Below are 20744 nucleotides of genomic sequence, written 5' to 3' on the forward strand. Positions count from 1 at the left end.
ACCTTATTTCAGTGAAGCCAGAACAGGCACAAATCTCTCCTAGATTACTAAAGCTCTGCCTTAGAATCAATATAAACCTTTTTTGAGAAAATATTTTCTGTGTAGCCTTGGCTGGCCTTGAACTCTTTCTGTATCTACCTCCTCAGTAGCTGGCATTACAATAATGTACCATTACAAGTATGTGCTACGATACCTGGCCAATGCAATTCTTTTAAAAAGAATATCTATTTTTATTTTATGTACATTGGTATTTTGCCTGCTTGTATGTCTGTGTGAAGGAGTTGGATCCCTTGGAACTGGAGTTATAGACAGTTGTGAGCTGCCATGTGGGTGCTAAGAATTGAACCCGGGTCCTCTGGAAGAGTAGTCAGTGCTCTTAACCCCTGAGCCATCTCTCCAGCCCCCCAATGCAATTCTTTAATTGGCTCTATCATGTGATTGCATCTTTCATCTTACATACATCCACTGATTCAACTACAGTGTGTTGTCACAGGCATCCTTTGTGGCATATGTACATGTGAATATCATATGTGTTTGCCAGTGAGGTGTGTCAGTAGGGTGCATGCTACACTTCTGGCTGCTGCTAAACAGGCTGGCACTGTTGGCACATGCTGAACACTAGGATGATGGAACCCCTCCCTCCATGACTTCAGAGTCAGAGGGCCTCGGACACACCAAAACACTGAGGCTGAGCCCTACCTGCCTTTATCATAGGAGGTGGAAGAGGCTGGCTGGCAGGCCTGGAGAAGACCATCTTCCTGGAATCCAGCAGAAGGCGGCAGTACCCCGCAATCAGGCAGGCAAAGTTGGTGGCTTCAGGCCACTCCATCAACAGCACCAGAGGCTGTGGAAGAGATGGTTCAAAACACAAAGACATGAGAAGACAGGAGAGAGGTAGGTGCATTTCTGCGAGGATAGTAACAAAGAAAAGAAGCCTTGAGTAGTTACAGGAACCACACATTCCAAACCCTACTTGAGGGCCATAGCCAGGCATTTTCTTCAGTCCTGGACATTCCTTTGTAGTGACTGCTTCTCTAGGTATCAGCATTAAATAAACCTTTACTCATGCATTTAATGAACCACCTTTACTGAAAAAGACTAAAATTATGTAACATCATGTGACTGCTGTGTGGCTGTGTTTGCGTTTGTCAGAGCTCAGCAGATGTGTGGGCCAGCTGGGAGAGTGGGGGTGAAGCTAGGAATCTAGGCTAGGCTGAGGGATGGCCTGGAATATCCTTGAATGTAAGCACCTTGGCTGTATGAGGTATCCTTTGCTCCTCTCCATATGCTCCGACAACATCCAGATGAGCTCTCTGGACACAACACTCCATAGAATGGAGTCCTAACTGTGACTTTAGGGACAAAACCTTTCTGTTCAAAGTCCTGCTTGGACCTTCCTGATCTCCCTTCTGTTTCCTGTATTTTCTGAAGTAGCCTGGAAATGGATACTGATTTTTCTTTTCTTTTCTTGGATACACATTTTTCACTCTGTAGCTCTGGCTAGTCTGGAATTCACTTTGTAGACCCGGCTGGCCTCAGATTCATTGCAATCTTCTTGTCTTTGTCTTCCAAGTGCTGGAATTACATGTGTCAGCTACCATGCCAGTTTACTGGTAGTTTTTTTCTTTCTTAAAAAAATTATTTATTTATTTATTTATTTATTTATTTATTTGGATGCTTTGTATGTATGGAGGTCTGTATGCAAGAAAAGGGCATCAGATCTTATTACAGATAGTTGTGAGCGGCCATGTGGTTGCTGGGAATTGAACTCAGGACCCCTGGAAGAGCAGCCAGTGCTTTTAACCACTGAGCAATCTCTCCAGCCCTGTATTGTTTTTTTGTTTCTTTGTTTGGTTTTGGTTTTTCATGACAGGGTTTCTCTGTGCAGCCCTGCCTGTTCTGGAACTCACTCTGTAGATCAGGCTGGCCTCAAACTCAGAGATCTGCCTAGGATTAGAGGTGTATGGCTGTTTATTGCTGTTTCTTTCTTTCCTTCTTTTCTTTTTTTCTTTTTGGTTTTTCAAGACAGGGTTTCTCTGTGTAACATTCCTGGCTGTCCTGGCACTCACTTTGTAGATCAGGTTGGCCTCAAACTCACAGAGATCCGCCTGCCTCTGCCTCCCAAGTTCTGGGATTAAAGGTGTGGGCCACCACCACCTGTTTCTTAAAAGAGCTCCTTGGTCTGGAGTTAAGGGTGGTAGGTTAAACAAGCTATGCTATGGGAATTCTAAGATCTTATGATATATATGAATATATTCCATGAAACTTCAAAGACTTTAGTATTCCAAATTTATTTGACCCCAAAGATCTGTTTTTTACAGAAGATTTCACAGCAACAGGGTTCTTGTTATTTCTTTTTCAATGCTAGAGATGGAATCTAGGACCTTGTGCATTCTGGGCAAACACTCTACAATTGAACTGCTCCCCCGTGTCCAGTTGTTGCTGTTTTTAAACCCATGATGGCAAATATTATCACACTCCATTGATTGATCCTGGAGTTAACTCCTTAACTGGTTCAGAGATTCCTATAAAAATAAACAAAGCAGCGATGCATTTTTAAGAAACCCTTGAATTTGTTCTATCGTTTTAAAGGTGCCATGTGAGTAAGTTGGAGCAAATCAAAGTGAGATAATTTGTGGAGACTGGCTGAGGAGGGAGTCATGGGCTATGAGTAGCCATGACCTTTGGGGATTACAAGAGGGCATTATTAAGAACTAACAGAAAGCCAGGTGACATGAGGCAGTGCCCATCATCCTAGTATTTTCAGGGTGAAGCCAGGAAGATCAGGAGTTCAAGGTCACCTTTGGATATCTAGTGAGTTTGAGGCCAGCCTGGGCTGCACTAAACCCCGTTGCAAACTGGGGATATGGCTCAGTAGTAGGCTGCTTGCCTAGCACAAGCAAGGCCCTGCGTTTGATGTCCAGCACCACAAAAGAAAAGCCCAGAAGAATTAAGAGGGAACATCTGTTCTCTGCTTAGCTAGGAGGTGAATGCACCAGTCCACGAGAGAAATGATTAGGACCTTACCAGTAAAAATGAAGGGCCTTCATGACAAAACTCAGTCCACAACTAGATCATCTGCCTTTGGCTTTACTGTCGCCTTAGGAACAATTCTGAATTCAAACTAGCTGCTGGTAGCTGAAGTCAGATTAGTTTTCTTTGCTAGCTCTCAGGAACCCAACATATAGGTTAAGTGGAACATGGACTAGTTCATTCAGAGCAGAAGTCAGCACGTGTTGGTATGTTTTGTTTTTATTGATTGATTCATTTAAAATGTTTCCTTTTAGTAAATTTTACGTGTGTGAGTTGTGTGAGTGTTTTGCCTGCATGTACATCTATGCACCACATGCTTGCCTGGTGCCCTTGGAGACCAGAAGAGGGTGTCCAGTCCCCTAGAACTGGAGTTATGACGGGATTTTAAGCTGTCACGTGGGTATTGGGAATCAAACTTGGGTCCTTGAGAAGATCACCTGGAGCTCTTAATTGCTGAGCCACCTCTCTATCCAATTTGTGTGTATTATTGATACAGGATCCTAACTCATGCTTGTTTCTGAATTGAGATCCTCCTACCTTTTCCTAAATACTAGGATTACAGGCTTCCACCACCATGCCATACACCATGCATTTTTAGGAAATATTTTAGACCTTACAGGTCACTCAGGCTTTGTTGAAACAGTACTGCCACCATAGTGTGACAATAGACATATATAATGTGTAAGCTAAACAAATGGCTGTGACTGTGTTATAATGACTATTTATAGAGGCAGGTGGTGGGTTAAAGTCAGCTTACAGGGCATACTTGGAGCTACTCAACACACCTTGTAACTTCCTTTTTGTTTGTTTGTGTAACTTGCTACTTTTGGGTTTGTTTGAGACAGTGTTTTGCCATGTAGCTCTAGCTAGACTCAAAATCCTGGTAGTTTTCATCCCTCAGATTCCCAAGTGCTGGTATTACAAGCATATACAACCATTCCTGAACATGGTACTTTTTTGTTTGGTTTGGTTTGAGACAAGATTTCACTCTGCAACCCAGGCTGGCCTTGAACTCATAATCCTTCTTCCTCAGCTTCTTGTTAACCTCGATGCTTTTGTCAACCGTGATTACCTTCTGCTTTGGACACTTCTCATGACTTCTGTTTCTGTGAGGTGACACTATGTTCTGGTTCTGTGATCCCTGGTCATCTTTGCATTGGTCTTTCTCTTTTTTTGATTTATTTTTATTTATGTTTATATGTCTGCATATTAGCAGACTCATTCGTGCAGGAGCCCGAGGAAGGCACAAGAGGTGAACAGATCCCCTGGAGCTGAAATTACAGGTGGTTGTGGGCTGCCAGATGTGGGTGCTGGGAAATGAAGTCAGATCCTCTGGAAGAGCAGCAAGTGCCCTTAACCACTGAGGCATCTCCCCAGCCCTGTCCATATTGCTCTTTAGCTGGATTTTCCTGTGTAACTTTTTACCTTCGTCTACAATCCTTGCTTCTTCCCCATGGTGGGTCAGCTTTTTCCTCTGGGTTGGGATTCTTGAGTCAGTGTTTCATTTTATTTTTCCTGGAACTCTTTTCCTTTCTCAAAACACAGATACTGCTATAAGTCAAATACTTTTTTTTTCTTTTTGAGACAAGGTCTCATCCTGTAGCCTAGGTTGGCCTGTATTATGTAGCCCATACTGGTCCCACACTGCAGCAATCCTGTGACCTCTGCCTCAAGAGTGCCACTACACCCAGCTTGATTCATGAAATAGTTTTTGAATATCCAGTTCCAGTGCATGTCACAGTAAGGCATTTGGAGTGTCACTGAGAGAGCAAGTTAATGACTAATGATGCTTCTATTAAATTCATGAAATACCATGGGAAGGAAAAAGGAACAGTCGATACACAATGAGGAGCAATGGCTCTTTTCTCCAGGAAGAGAGGAGCCACAGATTAAATGTTCTCCGGCCATTATTCGGAAGGGACACTGGTGATGTCTGTACTTCCAGAATAATGAAAACTTCTCAGTCACAACAGAATGGTCAGCTTTACATAGCACAAACAGAAAAGGGTAGAATGGGACAGGGGAGCCAGATAGACCTTCTAGCTTCACCCTGTCATCTTCAACAGAAAGACACACAGAGGTCTGGATGGTGACAGTTGGTGCCATCATTACTGGGAGGACACAAGATTCACCAGGTTTGCCTTAGGGCATCCATGAACACCAGGGACATTTCCACTGCTGTGGCTTTATTTCAGGATCTCGCTGACTTCTCCATACTTTTAAGCTATGCGATGATGCTGAGATATGGGGGTGGGGAGGCTCTCAGCCGGGGGTCCTTGTATTTCTGGTCCCAAGCTGCTTCATCTGTGTGTATTTATGCCTCATCTGTGGGCATGTTTTGTCATACAAATTGTGACATCTCATAATCTGGAAGATAACTTTAAGGACCTCCAGTAGACCCCTAACTGTCCTTTCTTCCTCCAGTGTCTTCCTACTTCACTTCCCTATTGCTATTTAAGGGATCTTTCTAGTGCACAACTCTTATTATAACTTAGCACTGTCAGTAGTGATGAAAACCAACTACCTTACAACAGCTTACAAGACCCTTCAGGATTTGGACCTAGCCTACATCTTCAGCTACATGTGTCTTAGCTTGGTTTAGGTCCTCCTCTCCTATTACCACTCCTCACCTTATATTCAAACAATGGCATATAATTGAGTTTCCCAAGCTAGTATAGTTCCCTTCCATACTTTAACCTGTGCTGATTCCTCTAGCTAAAATACTCCTGTGTTCTGTCCTGTCCACCCAGCAAGCTGTGACACATTGATGAGCTACCTCCTGAAAAGCAAGATCAACTGACAGCTATAGCCACTCATTCTAGAATAGCACAACCAGCTCCTTGCCTCTGTGGAGCTTACAATGTCACTGGCAATAAATCATACACCAAATAATCTTAGATACAAATATGGCCACAAGGTGTGATAAGAACTATGAAGGGAAATTGCAGACTTACCAGAACATAGACTGTCCCGGAGCAGTGTGTGGGTGGACATGAACGTGTGCATATGTGATATTTGGTTTCAGAAGCTAGAAGAAACTTCTTTGAGGAAATGGCATTGGCTGACAAATTGAATATAGGACTATTTGCCCAATGCCCAGGCTGAGTGGCTGACTGATGGATAGACAGATTGATGGGCTGGCTGGTTGAAGAGCAGTCTGACTCACTTGAGCCCTGTCTGACAAGCTGGTTGCAGGGCAGCCAGAATGCCAGACAGTCTCACATTTGGATTGTTTAGCTACCTGGCTGGCTGCTCAGCTGCCTACGGACAGAATTACTGACTGGAGTCTGACTGACTGACTGGCTTAATTGACTTCACTTCAGTTTCCCCTACCCTGATGTGGTCCAGTATCATCAATAAAACAGCAAGAAGGCAAAATCCCATGCTCTGAGAAGGCCAAGCACATCAACAGGTGGTTCAGGACAGCACAGCCCTTCACATTAGCAGCCTTTCCAGGTAGCCAACTGGGCCCCAACAAGGGCTAAGCATGGCTTGTAAAAAGGAACACAGATGTGATTTTTTTTTTTGCCAACAGGGGTACACATCAAATTAAGGGAAGGCAAGCAGAGGTTGGGTAGGTTTCTTATAGAAGTTCCAAAACAACCATTTACCTTAAATAGGATTTTAATGATCACGATGCCTCATGTAACACTTGCCCATACAGAAAACACTAAAGCAATAAAGCTCAAGCAGGAGAACAGGAAACATGCTGGGCCACAGAGATCCCTTGGGACATTCCTTTGATGGTTTCCTTTTCGACCTGATGTGCTTCTGTAGTAATGGAGTAGGGTAATGGCCCAGTGGTGTCTGTTTCAGCCTGTTGTCTCTTGGAGAACGATATGTGAACACTACCTCATGTTCTCTCTACTATGAACAAGTAAGCTGAGTGAAAACTGTAACTAAATACACTCGGGCCATCTTCAAGTAGAAAATGAGATAAGGAGAACGGAGTTTAAGGCATGAGCCAGGCAGGAGAAGCTACTGCAGGGATTAATTTGACATGCTCCAGCTGAATCTCCTTCCTGGGATGCCCTGGTATAGAGTTGGCTCACTCCAGCATCTCTGACAAGAGAAAAAAGGATGGGAAGCCTCCTGGCGAGGTAAGGGTACCAGATGGGGGTCCTTGAATCTCAGGGGACCAGTTCATTTGAACCTGGCCTCCACAACACTGGGACAGGCTAACTGGGCATAGCTAGACAATTTTGGGGTGAGACAGAATATCGCTTTAAAGCAATGATTTTCAGGCCAGCTGTACATTAGAATCACCAGGAGTCTGTAAAGACCTAGCTATGCCTGCACCCACCCTTAGAAATGCTGCTTTAAATGATCTGGGAGGAACAGTAGGAATAGCTGCTTTAGTAGTAGTAGTAGCCGGTGATTTTAAATCTTTACACATGAGAAGGGCATGCCTGTGTCCCCATCATTTGGGAGGGTAGAGGAGGTAGGACCAGAAGTTCAAGGTCATCCTTTGAGGCCTGTTTGGGTTATATGAGAACCTGTTTCAGAAACAAAAACTAAATCTTTGGGCATGATTCTTATGGTTAGTCATTGTGGTAGTTGGAATATAACTGGCCCCCAGAAGCTCATAGGGAGTGGCACTATTAGGAGGTGTGGCTTTGTTGGGAGTGGGTAGAGTCTTGTTGGAGGAAGTGTGCCACTGTGGGGGTGGGCTTTCAGATTTTCTATGCTCAGGATACCGACTTCCTGTTGCTTGAAAGCCAAGATGTAGCCAGCACCACATCTGCCTGCATGCTACCATGCTCCCCACCATGATGGCAATGGACTGAACTTCTGAAACTATAAGTAAGCCACCACAATTAAAGGGTTTTTTTTTTTTTTTTTTTAAATAAGAGTCACCATGGTCCTACCGTCTTCAGAGCAATGAAAAACATAACTAAGACAGTTATGGCTGAGACAGCAGACTCTCTCAGAATATTCTCAGGCCAGAGTGGGCTAGCTAGAAGAAAATGGGCTAGGCTTGATTTCTAACTTCTGCGTCCTTTGCTAAGGAAATTCAAACAGCTGAAATGGAAGGTTCCATGTGCAGTAGTGTACTCATCTTACAAACAGATTCTCTCCTGTTGGTTTACCTTACACTTATTTATTTTATATGAATATGTCTCTCAGTATGTGTCAGGACATGAGGGTGGAAGTCAGAGGACAGCTTATAGGAGTTGGTTCTCTTCTTTCACTGTGTAGATATGGGGACTAAACTCAGGTCCCCAGGACTTGATAGAAGGCTTCTTTACCCTATAAACTGTCTCACTTGCCTTCCCCACTTCTATTTGAGCTAGGTTCTCCCTATATAACCCAAGCTGGCCTTAAACTTCCTAAGTGCTGGGATTCTAGGCAGTCATCATCATGTACAATTGCAGCCAGTTCTTTGAAACTCAAATCCGTGTGTTTGCTGATTTCTGTGGTATCTATGCTCCAACCAAGCTATTAGTATGATGTTGTCATTCATTTTTCATATTCATGTGGAAAAAGATTGAATGTTGCTGTGGCCATTTCAAAGAGCATGGTTTTAGTAACCCACACAGCAGACATCACTGAAGCTTTTTGGTAACAAAAGCTGGCTGCAAATGGCATGCTTATCAGTCAAATAATATCTTTATTGCAGCATATGAGATCTGGGGATGTAGCTCAGTTAGTAGAGTGCATTCACAACTTGCCTACCATTCACAAAACCTCGGGTGTGGTTGTTGTGAAATACTATTTTAACTGTGTGTAAAGGTGTGTTACATTTATTCTTGCTGCCTTTGTTAACAATGCAAAGATGTGTTGCATTCTTTTATGTTGCATTTGTTTAAATCTGTAAAGCTGTGTTACTTTGCTTGTCTAAAACACCTGATTGGTCAAATAAAGAGCTGAACAGCCAATAGCTAGGCAGGATAGAGAAGTAGGCAGGGATGGCATGCAGAGAGGATAAATAGGAGGAGAAATCTAGAGAAGAGAAGAAGAGCAAGAAAAGGAGAAGGAGAAGAGGATGCCAGGGGCCAGTCACCCAGCCACATAGCCAGCCACCGAGAAAGAAGGAAAGAAAGATATATAGACTAAAGAAAAGTAAAAAGCCCAGAGGTAAAATGTAGTTAAAGAGAAATGGGATAATTCAAGTTAGAAAAGCTGGCTAGAAACAAGCCAAGCTAAGGCCAGGCATTCATAATAAGAATAAGTTTCCATGTATTTATTTGGGAGCTGGGTGGCAGGTCTCCAAAGAGTGAAAAAACAAACAAACAAACAAACAAAAAAACCTACATGTGGTGGCACATAAATTGTGCATGGTGAGACATACCTTTAATCACAGTGCTTGGGAGATAGAGGCAGGAAAATCATGAGTTCGTGGTCATCTTATTATCTTAGCTATATAGAAAGTTTAAAGCCAGCCTGAGATACATGAGACCCTATCTCAAAAGTAAAATAAAGGAAGGAAAGGGAGGAAAAAGAAAAATGTAATATATGAGTACTTGTTATTTGAAAAACCTCATGGCATTAATCTCTTATTGTCATTATAACACATGACTCCAAATTTAGTAGTTCAAATAATACACACTTATTCCTATATAGACTTGGAGGTCAGAGTTCTGATACAGGTTTTACTGGGTTAAAAATCAAGTGCAAGACTGTCACTTTTTGTGGTCTAGAGTTGAATCTATTTCCTTGCCTTCCTTAATCCTGGAAGTCACCACACTCTTGGTCCTTGGCCTCTTCCCTAACGAAGGCTAGCAAGGGTGAGCTGAGTCTTCTCATCACATCTCTCTAACTTCACCTCCAGATTCTCTGTTCCACATAGACTGACTCCATTGACTGCATTAGTCCCACTTGAATAATTCATGCTAATCTCCTTATTCTAAGGTCAGTTGATTAGCAATCTTAATTGCATCTGCACTTTTTATTCCTCTCTGTCATAGCATATTCACAGGTTCTGAGGATTATGGAATACACATATTTAGGAGGGGATTATTCTACCTATTGTAATGGTAAATCCTATTACAGCTTATAACAATTATGACACCGAGTGGATAATTCTCCCGAAGTTTTCTTTTGCATTTTGTCAATCGCTCTTAATAGGGTATACCTGAACCATTTATCACTTGGTTACACTTCTGAGCACTCATATCATCTCGCTGACTATTGGTCACAGCTTACTCCTAAACTGCAACCTTTAAAAGCCTCATCTACACACCAAATACAATGCATTTATCTCCAAAGGTAGTGTCATCTCACCACCTACTCACGATCTGCTGGAGTTCTTTACACCTATCACTGTTCTTTAGTGGACATTGGATATGTGCAGTAGGCAATAGGGGTAAGAATAAGAAAACACGTGTGCTGTGTGCAGCACAGGAGGGGTCTCCCTTGCCCATCTTCATACATCACATGTTTCACATCTGCTCCTTGGCTTCATAGTTGTCTTGCTTCCACACTTCTTTCATGCTGCTCCAAATCAGCTTTCATTCTGGTACCCCTCTGCTCAAGGACCTACAGTGCATTCCTACTAATCAACCACATTGAATCTAAATTCCTCCAACTGGCCTGGAAGGCTTTGAACCGACTTGTTCTGCCCGCCCCTAATCTCCAATCTCTTCTCTCCTTATTTTCCTCTCCAGCCAAGCGACTCTGCTCATGGACCTGCACATATGGCTTACTTATTTCCGTGCTTGCTCCTTGCCTTTGAACACATCCCACTCCTCTCTGCTAATTCATGCCTATCACTTCAAGATCCAGCTCTAAACACCCTCTCGAGGAAGCTAGTTCTGGTTAACTCCTTCTCGTTCTTTTCATTCCACATTCCATACCACATTTATCTATGACATTTACTTCATACTGCTTTTTTAGAAAGAGATGTATTTTAGTTTTGTATTTGTATGTATGTATGTATGCGTGTGTGTGTGTGTGTGTGTGTGTGTGTGTGTGTGTGTTCCCCAAGAGGGTGAACCTCATCTGATTCCAGAGTTATATAGGTGTTCTGGTGCGGTGTCAAGGTAGGTCATGTATGCTTGTGATTCCAGCCACCCTGATGAGAATGAGTTTCTTTGAAATGTTCATTCATGCTCACCACTGTGGGTGGATCACTTCCAGAAATAAGTAGGGTGCTCCTCACTCAGGAGACAAATACTGAATCCAGCTCAGCCTCTTTCCTCCCAGACCTCTGGGCACATAGGTAGGTCTTCAACCTATGCTCACTCTAATTCATTGTATTACAAAATCATTTGGAGAAAATAAAAAACTTAAATAAATATTGATGCCCAGGTAGTACGTCTAACCATTGAAATAATCAGTTTTAGCCGGGTAATAGTGCACACCTTTAATCCCATCACTTGGGAGGCAAGAAGTAAGCAGATCTCCATGAGTTCAAGGCCAGTCTGGTCTATAGAGTGAGTTCCAGGACAGCCAGGGCTACACAGAGAAACCCTGTCTCCAAAAAAAGGAGGACATCAGTTTTCAGAGTAGGGCCCAGGTGTCTTTATTTTTTAAAACCTCTCATGGAATTTCTATTGTGCTACTGATGTGAAAACCTCATTCATGAAATATTGAAGGCTGAAAAAAGAAAGCTGTTTCTCTGTTTTAAACCCCTTCTATATCTCTGTGAGCCACACTTCCTTGCATGTCTCGTCTTCCCTCCCCTTTCCTTACCAGTTCATTTGGCTTTGTACCCAACAACATCTGAAGAGAGGAGCAAACAAATGGTTGAGAAAGTGGTCACAACCCAATTAAACATCAGCACCAGGCAAATTCCCAAGCCAATGGGAATCCTGTGTATCACAGGTGGAAAAATTAACATATTAAAGCTCCCTGGGTTTTACAAACACAAAAATAAATAATTGGTTCTTTTTGAAACAGCAAAACACTCCACTGCTTAATCTGTTAACTACATGTCCTTGTGGGAAAGCCTTTAAGAAGGGAAAGCTGTACCTCCCTCGGAGCACCTCTGCCAGCTGGCAGGAAGGCCTGCCCCCTGCCCACACTGGTCACTGTATTCAAACAGGAGAACTGTGGAGGGGGTGGCTGACCATGGCTGCCAGACTTCTGCGACAGCTGCTTGCCAGTCTGAAGGTGTTGATCTGTGGGGAAGGTTCTGAGGTTCTAGCTGGACTTTGGGAGATGAGATGGGATGTTGGCTCTGACTGTTCATCCATTCCCCAGAACCACTGGGTCCATGTATAGACATACCTCTTACGTAGCTCAGAGTGGGTGCTCCCCAACTAATACACATGTGGGATGGGCAGAGATAGGTTAAGGCATACACTTCTTTAATCTCTGAGGCAGACATTTATCTTGACATTCCATATGAGTGTGATTTTTTAATTTTAATTTTTATTTTTTTTTTTACATTTTACAGTGCTAGGGATGGAATTTAGGGTCTTTCCTATGCTAGTCAAAGTGCTCTATTACTGAGCTTCCTCACCAGCCATAAGCACTTTTTGGTGGGGCTGGGAAGACGGCTGAGTTAGCAAAGTACAAGCATGAGGACCTGAGTACCACCCCTAGCATCCATGTAAACAAACAGGGTATGGGAGCAATGCACCTTCAATGCAAGTGCTGAGAAGAAGACGACAAGAGGATCTCTGGGCCTTGCTGGCCAGCAGCATTGGTCCTGTCTAAAAAAGTAAGATGCAGAGCAACTGAGGAAGACACCTCTGGACTCCACTTGCACGAGCATATACACCTGTACACACTGAACACACACACAAATATTTTGAGACAAGGACTCCCTCCCTATTTAGCCAAAGCATGCTATGAAATTTAATTTTCCTCTCAGCCTACCAAGTGGCTATGAATACAGACAGGTATGCAACACCATACCCAGCTATATGAATTTTATATTTTATATTTTATATCCTTTATTTCTTGTAATCACCATGTAGGCAGTAATGCTCCTGCCTCAGCTTTCTGAATACTGGGATTACAAGCCACCATGATATCCATCAATTCAAATTTCTGTTTGTGCTATGACAAGAAGAACTGTGGAATGATGGTTTGGGTAGCTCCTGGTGCTCCAGCTCTCTGTGGAAAACTAACTCAGATTGACCCAACACTTTCTAGCCCTACATAGTGCTGTGTGGTAGTTTGAATGAGAATGGTCCCCGTAGGAGCATATGTTTGAAGACTTGGACATCTCCCATTGATAGTGCTGTTTGGGAAGGATTAGAAGGTATGGTCTTCTTGGAGGAGGTGTGTCACTAGGGGTGGATTTTGAAGTTTCAAAAACCCACACCATTCCCAGTTAGCTTTCTCTGCCTTGTATTTGTGACTCAAGATGTGAGTGTTCAGCTACTGGGCCAGTGCTATGCTTACTGCCTGTCTGCTGCCCTGCTCCATGCCATGATGCTCACAGACTCTCACCCTCTGCAACTGTAAGTGACAAGTAAATGCATTCTTTTACAAGTTTTCTTGGTCATGCTATCTTAATGAGAGCAATGGAATGATAACTAAGGCATGCTGATAACCACCTTAGGTGGTCTAAGACCTAGAAGATGGAGGAGGGAAAGATGAAGACAGAGTTCTGTGGAGAAGCCACTTCAGAATCTCTGAGCCTCCCTTCACATGCTCCATCTCTCTTTCCTTGTCCCTCAGGGCTGTTCCTAGAAAGAAGCAGCACCCCAAAGCAGGGCTCACCTTGGCATCCATGATGCTGGTCTCCACTCGGGCCACGCCTTGGTTCTCCCGGAACAGCTGGATCTTGCTGATCTTGCTGAACTCGGACAGCACAGTGGTGAGGTTGGTTTTGAGGTCAATAACATGGCTGATGCCGTGACGGGGTCCCACCAGGAGAGTGGTGGCTGACTGCTTCTCGTCCTAGTGCCCAAGTGTGCCAGGTAGACAACATTCACAGACAGAGTGGAGAGAAGGTCCAGGGAGAAGAGGCAGTGAGGAAGAGAAAATATGTATTATGTTGGTTCTGCTGGGGTGTGTGAGGAGTCGGGGAAGGGAGGAGAAATACCCGAGGCTCAGTGCCAGTGTTAAAAAGGCAACCTCGATGGGAAAATAGTCTGGAACCTCCCTGGTACAGGATCCTAGATCCTCACCCTAAATCACACCTTAGCTACAGCAGTAAGTTAAGTGAGCAGCATCAGGGCTGGCTCTAACAAAATCCCGAGGTAGGTGAAGTATGTTCTTTCTGGTGCTTTTGGAGAACTTTCCCTTATCGAGCCCCGAGGTACTTTTCACAATTGCTTGAAAGCCATCCAAAGCTCTTACGCGGTGCTTTTGCCTGACTAGGCAGCATTACGTCTGGCTTTTACCCACCCTCCACCAACTCGCACTTCTCACCCAGTGCCAAAGTCAAAGTGAAAAAATAACTTTGCCTAAGGCATTCATGGTTGTTTAGGTGCTTAATGAAGGGATCCCTAGATTTACCCTTTAATAGGTACTCCAGCAGCCTTGACTCAAAGCAATGACCAATACGAGATTGAGCAATGTCAGGATGGTGGAAGAGAGATTTGAGGGTATGTGTGGGTGAAGGGAGGGGCCAGGGGGCTATCAGAGTTCTACAGATCCCTGTGTACAAATGGCTGCTGCTCGGTCTGACAGACTGGATTCCCTTAAATGGGGCTGACAAACTCCTTGAAGCTGTCATCAAAGCGGAGCCTTCTGCTGGCCCACTCCCAGCTATTAACATCACCCCGGGAACCTCTTAAGTCTGCCTACAGGCACTTTGATAAGCCGATTGTCTCCAGTGTGCCATGCTAGCACGACAGTGTGTTCCACAGAGCATGACAAGCACCTGGAGCCAATCAGTAAGATGATTTGAATTTCTTTTTACCAAAGTCAACTAGACTGGCGTAGTCTTAGAGATGGTGCCAGCTGAGCCCTGCCTCAGAGCATCACTGTGCAGTGCAGGTTCTGGGGAGGCAGGGGGCAGTATGGAGACTCAGGAAACCTGGCCTAGGGGACTATGGGAGTATATATGTGTAAAGGCAAACAAATAGAGTAGGGGTTGGCCAAATATGGCCCATCACCTGTTTCATATGCCTCAATGGTTAAAAATAAAATTTTAAAACATTTTTAAAAGGTTGGAAAGAAGTCAAAAGAACCATATTTTTGTCACATGAAAACTCTGTGAAATTCAAATTTCTGTGTCTCCAAATAGCTATTGGCACAGTGTAAGGCCCATTTGTTAATACATTGTAGTTGTTTTCACGCTAAGACAGCAGGACTGCCTGGCTGCTACAGAGATCCATTTGATCCACCAACAAAAGGCAAGCATATTCTCTATCTGGCTCTTCACAGACAAAGGTTGTCAAGCCCTGGAATATAGGAAGGGGCCACAGAAGGGTTGATAAGGGGCATTGAAAGCAGTTGTAGTTGGATCTCATTATCTATAGGGATTGGTTTCAATGACTCTGTTGTAGATACCAAAATCCATGGGTGCTTAGTTCCTATATAAAATGACATAGCATTTGCATATCATTTGCACATATGTTCTCATGTACTTTTGAGAAAGGGTCTTATATATGCAAGGATGGCCTCAATCTTGAACTCATGATCCTTGTTCTTCAGCCTCTAGAGTGCTGGGATTACAAGCATGCAATATCAGATCTGACCCTACTGTATGCTTGAAACCCTCTCAAGAATACTTACAATACCTAACACAGTGCAAATATTGTTTACATAGTTGTTATACTGTTATGTCTAGATAATAATGACAAGAAAAATGTCTATACATGCTCAGTACCAACACGTTTTTTCTTGCACTATTTTTGATCTGCAGTTGGTTGGATCCATGGATGCAGTGGATGCTTTGAATATGAGAGCTAACCGATTTTGTCCCTCCAACGAAGGGCTGGTTCCCTCCCCCTGGCCCCACACTTTGCCCCTCCCCCATAGTCCCACTGACCAGGCCTACAGTGTTGAATAAAACACCAGTGAAGGTCGGAAGTTCATTCAGAATTCGAAGGTACTGGAGCTTTGCTTGAATTGCGGAGCCCTGTGGAAACAACCCACCTTGAAATAAGAATTCAGAAGAGCACAGAAAAACAAGCCCACATCCTCCAACACCTCTTACGGCAGGTGCTAGTCATCAGCCTACTCGGTGGAAATGAGAAGGGCCTGGGTAAAGCCGGAAGGAAGTTCCAGTTTGGATGGCTCTCACCTTCAGCATTCCACCTACCTTTCTAAGCACTCCTCAGACCTCTTGATCCCAGCACCTAAAGTATCAGTTGAATCTGTTTGTTCTTGCATTAATTCAAGCACTTTGCCCCAACTCTGACATTACCCAATCAATGTATCTCTCCTAAGATCCTTCAGAACCTTAGTCTCATTGATACTGCCAATCATGGGGTCCCACTTGGTGCCTTCATACTGAGTACTCCCAAGTCCCAAGCCTGTTCTTCCTCTGGGCTTCCAGGTCTCTGTCAGCATGTCTGGGGCAACTGAGCTAGAAACCTGTGAGGGACACAGGACTCTCCCTTCATACTCTGATCTGTGGACCATCAATACTCTCATCTGAGGGCCATCACTCACCAAATCATATTTATTTTACTCCCACCCCCCACCCCCGATTTCATCTTGAATGGATCTACCTATTTCTTTTGCCCTCTACCACTGCTTTGACATTCCTTCCTATGTCAGGGCCTTGGGAACTCAGCTTCTTTCTCTCAGTTACCCCCACCTAGTGTTAGTGGGAACATCCTAAAACATAGTAAATTGAATCACATCAGTTTCCTGCTTCAGCTCCTCCATGGCTCCCTACTGCCTATAGGGTTGTGTGTAACCTCTTTCTAGGGCACAGAAGGCCCTCCAAGAACCAGCTCCTGCCGACCTCCCTAGTCTCCCTCCTGTCTCTGCCTCCACCAGCTTCGTGTCTCTTATATTCTGTAGCTTTGCATAGGCTGAACCATTTATGTCTTTTCCCGGCTACCATGACTCCCATGGCCAGCTTCTGTAGAGATGGATCTCCCGGAGGAGAAACGTCTTCCTCTTAGTACTGCTTCTAGCAGTTCATCTAGATAAGCTCCTATCTATCTTTCAAGTCTCAGCCCTGGCATTAAATATATCAGTTCTTCCTCTCCTAGCCTGGGCTTGGCATCTGTCTCTCCCGAACACGTTTCGAATACCAGTGCCTGCTGCTTTGTGGTGGGAATTATGTGTTTATTGCCCTACTTGACTATGCCTGACTCAAGGGCTAAAGCCAGGCTTTCTTCATAGAAAAAAAAATCTTTGCTGCGGAGATGGTGGTGAGCACTGGTGCTCTCAGCCAAGAAAAAAAAAAAAAAACCAATCTGATTAAACATGCACAGTAAGGTGGGAATGGCTTAGCTCTCTGGGGAAATTTGCATCTTAAAAGGGAAGCTAGTTGGTAATTCAAGAAATCTGGAATGGGTGGCATATATGGGGGTGATTGTGTCTCCTGTCTACATCTGCATGCTGATTCTAGTATTTGTCACCATCCTCCAGCCTCTTGGGAAGGAAGCACAAGCAGATGGCGTCTTAGCAGCCTAAGAAGGCCCAGCAGGGCCAGGGGAGGTGGGAAAGAAGCCTTTCAGAGGCAAAGACTGGTGTCTCCTAGAATTCAGAAGACAGCCCAGCAGTGGCCCCAGCTCTGCATCAGGCTTTCATCTCCTCAGATTCCCTAGTTTAGGTCTGATGGATTAGGAAGCTAGTGAGGGACAGAGCAGTCACTCTCAAGAAAAACACGTGCCTCTCTCAGGGGCCAATGCCTTCCACAGGACAGGTGCTCCATTAGCACTAATTGGTGAAAGACCCCAAGAATGACCTTTATTGCTCCTTTCTTTTTAGGGACACAGTGGCTTGCAGTGGTGTGTTGCTCAGCCTGTTTGGGCAAGGTTTGGAGCAAACTCCTTTCTGTAAATGCCTCACACCTGGCCAAGTCAGATGTGTACCCTAGTCAAAAAGAATGATGGAATGTGCACCCAAGAAAGTGGCAGATTGTGCACCTGAGTCAGAAAGAGTGGTAGAAATCCCCAGAGTACCACCCAGGACCCTTCTGAGGCCTCTAGTGTTTAAACATGGTGCCCAATGGTTTCCTCTGGGTACCTTGGTGCTGCTAGAAGGATGCATTTGGTGGGCCTTCAGTTGTTGAGAGAGAGATTTCCGAAGGTTCTTCTCTTTGATGCCCTGCAGGAGGGAAGGGGGAAGAAAGGGTTCCAGGCCCCATTCCTTCCTGAAACCAGAAGAAAAGCAAGAGATTAGTGAGAGAGGCAAAATGGGATCAAGGGAGGGAGAGATGGCAAGAAAGAATCTGAGTAACTCTGAGAAGCAGAGATGGAGAAACAGGGACTAGGAAAGAGGAAGAAGGATAAGGACAGGCAAACTGACCATGAGTACCCAGTAGAAAGTATAGCTCTAAAGCATGGTAGGCTAGGTATCAGGAATTCCAATTCTTACCCCTATAGAATGGCTATGACCTTGAAAAGCAGAGCACAGCTCAGCAATTGAACCTTCTGATAGGCAGCTATTTGACCCCTCCGGAAGGGCCCTTTCACAACTCACTCCACATTCTTGAGTGTGATCTTCTGACTTGGCCGAGTGGCTGAGACAGTGATGTAGATGTGGAGGGCAGCAAGGTCCAAAAGCATCTCTGGCTTGGGGTCCATCCCGAAGCGTTCTCGGATAACATCATTACGACTCTGTGAGGGAGGGCGGACCAGATCTATCAGTTAAAGGAGATACCGCTTCCCTCTCTGCTCCCTAGCTTGCCCCCAGGGTCCCAGAAAAGAATCACGCCACCAGCAAGACATGATAGAGCAAGGGAAAGCGAGGGCTGCTGCCCTTGGGGAAGAGCCAACAGGGGAGCCTTAGGTCACAGAGACACCATGTGCTTGGTTCAGCACATATTAGACACTCAGAGGCAGGTCACATAATAGCAAGACACAATGGGTAGAAAAGTCCGCGTTGCTGTGCAAGTGAGACCTGGCTCGTTTCCCTTTCTTTCTCCTCTTCTTTTTTTTTTTTTTTTTTTTTTTTTTTTTTTTTTTTTTTTTGGTTTTTCGAGACAGGGTTTCTCTGTGTAGCTTTGCGCCTTTCCTGGGACTCACTTGGTAGCCCAGGCTGGCCTCGAACTCACAGAGATCCGCCTGCCTCTGCCTCCCGAGTGCTGGGATTAAAGGCGTGCGCCACCACCGCCCGGCTCTTTCTCCTCTTCTAAGAGACATCTTGCTCTTTGGGGTTCCTGTACTCAACCACTAGCCATACCAGGCTCTTGTAATAGTCCAGATGAGAATAAGGAGAGAAAGACACTGGGAGAGGCTCTCTGTGGGGCTCTGGCCCAGAAGCCCATGGTGAGGGGTAGTTTGCAGAGATGGAGCAGGCATTCTGTTCCTTGAGAGCCAAAGGAAAAAAAACATTGATGTGTCAATATTCCTTATGTTGTCTTAGAGGGAATACCTTGTAGGTGATAGTCAAGGGTATAATAGATAACCTTCCAAACTCTAGGGGTCAACACTCCAGCTACTGATGACTCCACCTTCATTTGAACAGCTGTCCTTTGGTTGAGGTTGTAATGCAAAGGGCCCTGGGACTAGGGAGCCACAGTGGTATCACTACAGCAAAGGAAAAGAACAGGAAAAGGATACTTCAGCCCAGTGTGGTGGCTCATGACTGTAAATAAATCCAGTACTTTGGAGGCTGAGGCATGAGAAGTGGAAGGCCAGCTTGGGCTACACATTGAGTTCTAGGCTGGCCTCGTCTATAAATCAAGACTGTATCAAAAAGGGGGTGAGTGAGAAGAAAATAAATACTTATTGTTTATCTATACAGAAAATCCAGTAGACTCTACAAAACCATCTAAAACTATTTGCTGAGTACGGTAAAGTTACAAGGCATAAAAATCACTCTAAAAATGTATTTCTATATGCTACCAACAAACAATTGGAAATTGAATTACAAATCTAAATTGTTGCTGGGTGTCATGGCTCAAGTCTATAATCCCAGGACTTGGGAGGCTGAGGTAGGAAGATGGCTCCATAGTTCAATACTAGCATGGGCTACACAGTTCCAGACTAGCCTGAGTTATAGAATTAGACTATGTCTTAAAAACAACAGCAACAGCAGCAACAACAACAAAAATAAAAATCATTTATTATGGCATCAAAATAAGAAATAATTGGGGATAAATCTATCAAAATATGTGAAAAAATCATTATATCAAAAACTTATAAAACACTGCTGAGGAAAATTAAAGACCTCAATCATTATAGAATTATTTTGTTCATGGACTGGAAGACTCACTATTGTTAACATATCAATTCTTCCTTAATCAATCTACAGATTCCACACAATTCCAATCCAAATCACAGTAGGATTTTTAAGAGAAATCAGCAGGCTGATTCTATAATTCCTGTGAAAAATGCAGAGGGCCTAGAATAAATAACATTTTTTCAAAAGAAAAACAAAGATGGGGACAGATACTATTTGATTTTAAGACTTATTAGAAAGCCCTAGTTATCAATAGAGTGTGTGGTTGGCATAGTGATAGACAGGTAGATCAATAGAATGGAATAGAGGTTCAGAAAGAGATCTACAGATACACAGACAAGTGCTTTCCCACTAGATCTAGATGTTTTATTACTTACACAGACTGCTTTTTAATAAAACTATGAAGGCAATTCAGAGAGGAAAGGATAGGCTTTTCAATGAGTGGAGCTTCAACAACTGTGTATCTATATCTATATGCCAACATACATACACACATACACATACATGAATATACAATACACTGGATAGATGGATACACACACACACACACACAC

The 20744-nt window shown here is 44.0% G+C and overlaps 1 protein-coding gene across 1 annotated transcript in view; it reads right to left on the minus strand.

Annotated features, from left to right (window-relative positions):
• Nucleotides 1-20744, minus strand: part of Frmpd3 (FERM and PDZ domain containing 3) — a 150455-nt gene that overhangs the window by 19769 nt on the left and 109942 nt on the right. Inside the window, exons 9-13 of the mRNA XM_076562986.1 lie at nt 18487-18623; nt 18031-18157; nt 15872-15961; nt 13651-13830; nt 700-844 (exon numbers count right to left, since the gene is read on the minus strand). Coding sequence (XP_076419101.1) covers nt 700-844; nt 13651-13830; nt 15872-15961; nt 18031-18157; nt 18487-18623 — 679 coding nt within the window. The remainder of the gene's footprint in view (nt 1-699; nt 845-13650; nt 13831-15871; nt 15962-18030; nt 18158-18486; nt 18624-20744) is intronic.

Source organism: Peromyscus maniculatus, chromosome X (genome assembly GCF_049852395.1).
Source record: "Peromyscus maniculatus bairdii isolate BWxNUB_F1_BW_parent chromosome X, HU_Pman_BW_mat_3.1, whole genome shotgun sequence".
Lineage (NCBI taxonomy): Eukaryota > Metazoa > Chordata > Mammalia > Rodentia > Cricetidae > Peromyscus > Peromyscus maniculatus.